Here is a 7,890-nt window from a genome sequence, read left to right on the forward strand (position 1 = left end):
CCTTTAAAGTCACCCTACATCTTATTTATCATCCATATGTATATATTATTATAGCCAGTATCTATTGCCAGGATTTTTGTAGGTTGACAACAGCTGTGTTACAAAATTGCATGCATTAAGGTTCAAAGGAAAACACAATACCGTTCTGATTTTAGTCCCTTGTCATATGATTCTGTACATCAGTCAGTAGATGTACGGCGATGTAACCTTTTCAAGTAACGGTTGTTGGTTGTTTTTATTCATCTGAGGGTTTGATTTAAAAAATGATGGGCGTGAATTAAAAGTAAAAAAAATAAATAAACAGGGAGAAAATTTACATCTTGAGTTCTCTTTGTTGATAATTATTCGCTTGTCAAGCTAGAGGAGACACATCATAAATCACCATCTTTGAATAAATTATTATCAAAGAAACGCCAACTTATCCAACTAACTGTTGAAATTGAAATTCAAGAAGAGCTCGTGGTTTTTCAAGTTCTGTTTGTCTTTCTAGCGACGACATAATGTATGTTTTGTGGAAGACTCTCAACACGTCGAGGCGAATACTAAATAGCATTGCAAGGGTCAAAGTGAAAGTTTTTTCTTAACTTACCGGTGTCATATTTTTATATGAAAACCAGTCAAGTAAATATGTAGCCAATAGACGAAAAAAATCTTGGAGATTTTAATAGAAGAAATAAAAATATAATATCTGCATTATTTGCAAATATTACAAATTAACCATTCATTATTTATGATAATTTTTATAATTGATTTTGCTATATTATCTAAATTTTATTATTTACAAGTTATATCAATGTATTAATATTCAATTCTTTTTATACCAATTTAGTAATTATGTTTGATTCTTAACTTACAAAAGCTGTATAATAACATGAAAATTTAAAGTCAAAACTTACTAGTTATGTCGTATAAACTATAAATATATAAAGTAATATTATTTTACACTAAATATAAACTTTATATAATCTACATCTTATTTCAATATAAAGAAAATTCATCCAAAAATTATTATTCTTTTATTTTATTACTAATGAAATATGTATCTATTATAAAACTCTTTTCACTCTAAAACATTTTTTAAACAATTAATTTATCCTGAATACAAACGACTAAAACGTTATGAAGATGAAACTCACTACATCTTAATACAAAATTAAATTGAGAAAATTGCTCTTAAATAGAGCAATCTCACATAATTAATTCTCAAACCTAGACTCTCAATTGTGTTAGCATGTAATTTTCGACGCACTATGCCGACCCGAAGGATTGATAGGCGAACTCGGATCTATTGCAATGTACTTACTAATGGGATTACGTAAAAAGTGAGGACGCAGTTGTTGCTTCAAGGGGAGCCTACATGGCAGTTTTGTTGGATAATAAGAAATTAGTGGCTAAGGAAATCGATTTCAGTATTTGGTAATACCCAAGTGGGTATAAGAACCTGTTCTAAATTGTCTTATTTTCATATTCTATTTTATTATATTGATCATTCTAGATTTCACTGAGTCAAATGGATTTGACAATTAAATATTCTATGATTCTAAAAATTAAGTCTGAAATTCTGAAATCGTTATTAAAATTAAATAATTAGGACGAAAATATCGTTAATTTAAAGGATACATGCTAATTGCCATCAATAAATATTTAGAGGTCTTGAATATATCTTGGAAGAAAAAGCTTACCGAATGGGGTAGAACATAATTGAATGTAAATATGATCAAAAGTTTGTCGAAAGTCACTGAAATATAAATGACCAGGGGAGTACAAATAATGCTTTATTTGCAGTTTTTACTTCTAAAAGGGAGTTTGATATCACTCACTCCAATATTCTTTAATTCAAGTCTCAACCTTTGATATCAAATCATGCTTCCTCCAAAAATCAATTGCGTAAATTCGAATTAGCAAGTTATAAAACTTCTTATCAAAGGGAAGAAAACTTTGTACTTTAGGTACAAAATTTATAAAGATTTTTTTATGCTTCAAATTTACGAGAAAAAATTTACTTTTTAGTGGTATCATTATGTGTGGATATGTCAATAAGAATTTTACATAAAAATAAAAATTCCACATCATATTATTTCTTTCACTATCTATCTAGAACATCTATTGATTGTTCCTAGTTCATAGTTATGGGACTGTTTAATTTCTTTGAATCAGTGTAATGTAGCATGAAATTATCTAAAAGTCTCTATTTCTTCTGAAATTGAGCGTAAAATTCTGCAGATTTCTTCGAGTCTTTTGTTTACCAAGATGGTGAATAGCTGGATAGCAATATGCTCGTCCTCTTTCTTGTGTTCTCTCATAGAACCAAAATCTGCAGAAATATAGTTATAATTCATAGCACTTGAAAGCTAACAGTTGTGCTTGATGATTACAATACCTTGCGGTGCCCCTTCAGTCAAAGTCTACAGGCTATTTACTTAGGATTATATGCTAATGTGATTTTGATCAATTAATTACAAACTAAACTCTATGGAAACCGTCATTACAAATATAATTATGATGAATAAATATCTTTCCATAGATGCAAATGAAAGAAAAATATTTTGTTTAATTGAAATCTAACGAATACATAAATAAGATCAATCTATGGCGTAAGTAATCACGTTAAATTTATAAATATTTTCCAATCAAAGCTATCCTTTTGTTTGATCTTTTCCATCATAAATTGGTTGATCGAAAATTATTTATTATATTTGTATATATAAATGTAAAATAATGAGTAAATAAAATAATATTCTTTCTCAAGTTGATATGTCATTTATTAGTTAATACAATTTCAAATAGAAAAATACATTTTTTCGATTTCATAAAATTTTAAGGAATTTCATTGATATGTGGTATTTAAAATGATTGAATTCGCCAATGCTACCTTTAGTATGATGAAAGTGTCAACAAAAACATTATAAAGTTTACATTTCATTAACGTGAAATGCATGAGTCTAGCGTTGTATTCTCAACACCTCACTGTTTACTTATTCTTCAAATGGTTCATTAAGGCTTCTTTAATCGGTATTAAAGCGTTTTGAAATGCAGGATGTTAACTCTTCTTCTCTTTTGTACACAATTGTCGTTTAATGGTCTTGTAGCGATTATTCGTATTCTCTGAACTCATTAAAAGCGAACTTTACGTAAATAATGAAAATACCACTGTGGAAAAAGACATTGTAATTAGAACAGTCTAAAAGAACTAAAATTTCTTTTAGTGTTGAATTAATCATATTCGCATAAATGAACATTCACATATCAGTGGATACATGAAGGACTTATCTAAAATAAATCCTGTCAAAAATCTTTAACTCGTCACAGAATTCCTTTCTTTCAAATGTCACCATTAATTTCGATTTAACAAATCCGACTTCGATATATGATATTTTTTTTTCTTCCAGTTCTGTAACTTCTGTAAAACTTGTAAGGCTTGATAGTCTAACTCAAGTTTGATGTTGGCAATCAGAGAACTAACTTCTCGTTGCAATCGAACTCAGTTCAAGTTCAGATAAGAAGATGTAAATTATACTCAACATCTATGCTGGTTTCTGTGAAAGAGGTTTATTGCTTCTACTAGCTTGCTAGTTCGTGATGGTGCTGGTGTCAAGTGAGTTATGTGCTTGAGACAGCTTAGTTTTTTTGAAGGCTTCAGGGTACTTGGAATATGTACTAACAAATTATATACATATATTTTGACGGGTAATTGCAAATAAAACAGAGATTATCTAGAAATTATTGAGTACTGCTGCACCTAGTAACATAAATGACATCAGACAGTAAAGTCGTTTTCAGTATATTTCTTAGGGCAGTGTATCAGTCGTTTTAATGGACCCATTTCTTTTTTCTTTCATTAGCAACTATATTTATGGTTCGCGAAACATCTTCATCCATATTTAAGCGCCGTTCTATAAATCATGATTCTACAACGCCAGTCAGAACCCGCCCAAGTCCGCAATTGATGAGACTGATTATTTTTTCTCCTTAACAGAGGTTACGATCTTCTTAAACCAGTCGATGAGTTTTCTGTACCTTGAAATTACTTGTGTCGTACATAATGGAAATTTAATTTACGTTAGGCATATTTGCTATAGAGTAGCCTTTCATATGATACATATTCTGTTGGTGAAAAAGCTGTTTTGTACAATAACTATCAATAACGTAATTTAATTATTCAGTTTACTATACACTCAGGTTATGAATTACGCCTTTTATGAACTCCATGGTAACTTATCTTACACCTTGATCAGCGTAATCAATATTTTTAATAATGTATCACTAAAAAATTCCTTAACATCGTGATCATAGAAATAATAACAAAGCATAAAATTATCTAGAATTACACTTTCTTTCTTTTACTTTAGTTTATCGAAAAATTATGAAAACCTTTATGAAAAAATGAGTAGAAAATAATAATTGTGATTCTGTCGTTACTGCTTTTCATTTATTTGAAAATATTTTTGTTATTAAGTGACAAATTCTTGTGTAAATAAAATTAACTTGAGCAGGTGAAGCTTTAATGAAAATTCCACCTTCATTATTTACGGTTCGAGTTTTACTGAAACTCCCTAAACAATTGGATCCCGCCCATTCGTAGTTTACACGCACGATAAAGTGTCATTGAATATTCAACAGTGTATGTACGATTTATAGACAACATTACTATTTAACGAATATTGTAATTGTAAAGTATTATTTTAAAAAAAGTTTTGTACATGTTTTAATTACTTTCGATCTAGATAGGCTTATTTGTATACATGTAAATCTTGAATTGTAAGCACAATCAATCCGTTGTTAAATAAGTCAATTAGTTTTAAAATTGCACTGATTCATCATTTTCATTTATGGTTTCAATTTTTTATCATGATTTCATTTAATAGAACAAAATAGTGGATGAAAATTTTTTTTGTATTTTTTGATTCAAAACTTGAGATTTACAGATGTAAACTATTACTCTGTTAAATGAGGGGAGTAAATTGTATTTACTTCTATGTTATGTTTGAGAAATCTCAATTATTACTCTTACGTTTCTAAATATCTGATGATCTAGATCTCTCACGTTGAGAACTTGAAGAGCAGCTTATTTTATTTTTATTAGATGAATAAGATATAGATGGACAAGGTTCATATACCGTATCATTTGAATCACTAGAATCCCGTCGAATTTTATATCGTTTTCGATCACTGAAACAATTAATCAATTGTATTTTTATTCAACATAATGATTAAAAAAATGTGTTAAATGATAACAAAGAATAAAAATGAAATGTCAAGTAATAATTGACGATACTTTTCATGGTTTTCATTACAAGTGAATCATGGAAAATGCTTACCTGCAGGTATGCATGCATTCGTTTCGTCTTTTTTGAAACCACGATTTAATTACAATTTCTGAGACCTCCATTTCTTTAGCTAGTTCTCTTCTTTCTGTATGAGTTAAATAGTTAGTTCTGTTGAATTTAGCAATTAATCGTTTTTCTTGATCCTTTGTTAATTTTTCAATTTTTACCTTTTCATTCCTGTAGATAGAAACGATATTTCTCAAGTCAGTAATCATAACTTTTTTATTTTATGTAAAGTATTTTCATAGTTATTGAAAAATATGGTACTTACTTTAAACTACAATCAAGTTTTTGTTCTGCATTGCTTTCTAATCTTATTTCTTTAACATTTTCTGTGTTATTTTGTCTATGAGTTATATTTTCAAAGATCACTGATACTTCATTCCGATCAGAATTTCTTTCACCAATTGTTTCAATAAGTGTCTTTAAATTTTTAATAAGATCCCCAGAATTGGATATCGTTTGTGATCGAGTCAATTCTTTAAGCTTATTTTGAATGTAGCTAGCTACTGCATTATGTTGATCAAGAAAAGCTTCCAAGCATTCTTCTTTCAAATACCCTACAAGAAATTTTATGTTTTAATTTTTTAAAAGGATAAAATAATTAACCCTTTCTCAATGTCGTGTTTCTGTAGGCATAGCTTCATGCGGTGACGAGTAAAATACTCACGCATCCACGCAACACGCCTCTCGGCCAACGGTTTGAAGTTCGTATATTTATCCGAAGTCACCCGAAGTTTAGCCGAATATCGAAATTCGTGCCTCCTTGTATAGTGCGGTGACGAGTAAAATACTCACAGCATTTTTTTAAATCACTATTTTGATTATTTTATATTAGAAAAATGGCCTTTTAATTAGTTGTATCTTGTAAAAAATCAAATTTTAGGAAGATACTCGAAGTATCAAAGGGTCGTTTCATTTGAAATTTTAAAAATATAGAAATTAGAAAATGAACGTGAGTAAAATACTCATAGCGACAATAAGAAAGGGTTAACGGAACAAAGTCAAAGTAAATTTAATTAAATTTTTTTACTTGCCCAAAACTAATCGTGCTATTTCCGATGGAAAGAGTGGTTCCATTATTGTAAATAATATTTCTGTAGTAGACTTTAATTTTTATGTTATTCTACTGCCATAAATGAGACAATAAAATCCATTTACTATACTGCGTTTCGACGATGTGTTTTTCACTGAGACGTTACATTTATTTCTTTATACGATATGTAAAAGATGTAAAAGACTTCGAAAAAAATCATACACATAATTTCTTTCTAGAACTGAAGTAACAAGAAGTTGAAGTATAGAAACACAGACTATATATGAGATATAAAAAAAAATCACGTTCAGAGTTAAGAGATTAGTGATAAGAGGCTTATCACTGTTTCGAGAAACCATGCTGTGTACGTGTGCACATAAATACATATACAAGATATACAATGTATGTATTTATACCAGAAAGCAAGGATATCAATGATTATCGATGTACTTCTGCATAATTTTTATAAAAATTTTTTAACTTCCCATTAGGAAGTTATTGTAATTGGGTCGATTGGTGAAATTTGAATTTTCATTAAATCTCCACGTTTCAAGATATTTGTAAGCATACTGACATATTTGCATGTATGTATGTATGTACGGACGTCAGCATTTTTTTCGTTTTCGATATCTTAAGAACGGATCAAGATATCAACTTGAACCAAAATTAATTCGAAAGAAGATCTGAAAGAAATTTGAACGAATTCGATCGAGCCGTTTTTTTTATAACAAAATAACTAAGAAAAAAAATGAAAAGATTAGCTATTTAAAATACTTTTAAGCCAAACAATTACATTTGAAAATTAAATCAATATTGACAAGACATTATTGTTCACAACCAAGTATGACTCTTAACAATCACGCATTGTTTATAACAATATGAATTTGTTATAAACAATTGAAAATTGGATGTATCGATTAACTGATGCGTATATCACATGAATTTGGATGTTTTCAACAAAATAATATTATTAATGATGAAATATGACTCGTAAAAATTACATATTGTTTATAATAATACGAATTTGTTATAAACAATTAAAAATTATATTTATTGAATAAGTAACGTGTATATCACATGTATTTGGATGTTTTCAACAAACATTGATCACAACTATTTAAATTTGTTATAAACAATTACTAATGGGGAGTTCGTCGTGTTAGCACAGACAAAGTGTGCTCAGACCTATTTTTATCAATAAATTTTTATACAATGATAAAGTTTAGTAAATAATATCTATGTATTTACCGAATTTTGTAGTTCTCATAATGCTATAATCGTTCGTATTTAATTTCTCTTCAACTAAGATTCGAATAATTATGTTCTCTTCCTTTCCTTAAGGACTTGCATTTACAAAATATTTTCTTTCTTTATAAATATGTGATGATTTATGCTACAGCAATAAGACCAATTGACCAAGTAGTAGTAAGCATTTAATGCAATGCATTAAAAATTAATTCTAATTGTTTTTTTTTACTTCATGGGTACAAATGGAATATGAGCATCGAAAGTGATAATGTAGTTAAA

At 28.6% G+C, this 7,890-nt stretch overlaps 1 protein-coding gene across 3 annotated transcripts; it reads right to left on the bottom strand.

Annotated features, from left to right (window-relative positions):
* Nucleotides 1-2,843: 2,843 nt before the first annotated feature.
* On the bottom strand, nt 2,844-6,630 carry LOC118071179 (homeobox protein HMX3-A-like). 3 transcript variants are annotated; one of them, XM_035090173.1, is made up of 5 exons: nt 6,365-6,630; nt 5,599-5,887; nt 5,319-5,504; nt 5,012-5,169; nt 2,844-3,150 (listed from the first exon to the last, which is right to left on the bottom strand). In XM_035090173.1, the coding sequence occupies exons 1-4, from the start codon at nt 6,405-6,407 to the stop codon at nt 5,016-5,018; spliced, it is 672 nt and encodes a 223-aa protein (XP_034946064.1). In that variant the 5' UTR covers nt 6,408-6,630; the 3' UTR covers nt 2,844-3,150; nt 5,012-5,015. The 3 variants fall into 3 exon arrangements, with proteins under 3 accessions (XP_034946064.1, XP_034946063.1, XP_034946065.1); XM_035090172.1 differs by lacking the exon at nt 2,844-3,150 and having other exon boundaries at nt 4,416-5,169; XM_035090174.1 differs by lacking the exons at nt 2,844-3,150; nt 6,365-6,630 and adding an exon at nt 5,998-6,215 and having other exon boundaries at nt 4,416-5,169.
* Between the last annotated feature and the right edge of the window lie 1,260 nt (nt 6,631-7,890).

The sequence above is a fragment of the Chelonus insularis genome, unplaced genomic scaffold (genome assembly GCF_013357705.1).
Source record: "Chelonus insularis isolate UGA/USDA-ARS -01 unplaced genomic scaffold, ASM1335770v1 contig_75_pilon, whole genome shotgun sequence".
NCBI classification, from domain to species: domain Eukaryota; kingdom Metazoa; phylum Arthropoda; class Insecta; order Hymenoptera; family Braconidae; genus Chelonus; species Chelonus insularis.

Bases quoted from the DNA above. Each gene is read 5' to 3' on its own strand.
- LOC118071179 (XM_035090173.1), bottom strand. From the start codon at position 6,407: ATGGAACCACTCTTTCCATCGGAAATAGCACGATTAGTTTTGG. The intron at 5,505-5,598 runs GTAAGTACCATA...TTCTATCTACAG, and splicing joins AAACTTGATTGTAGTTTAAA to GAATGAAAAGGTAAAAATTG. The intron at 5,170-5,318 runs GTAAGCATTTTC...TAATTGTTTCAG, and splicing joins GAATGCATGCATACCTGCAG to TGATCGAAAACGATATAAAA.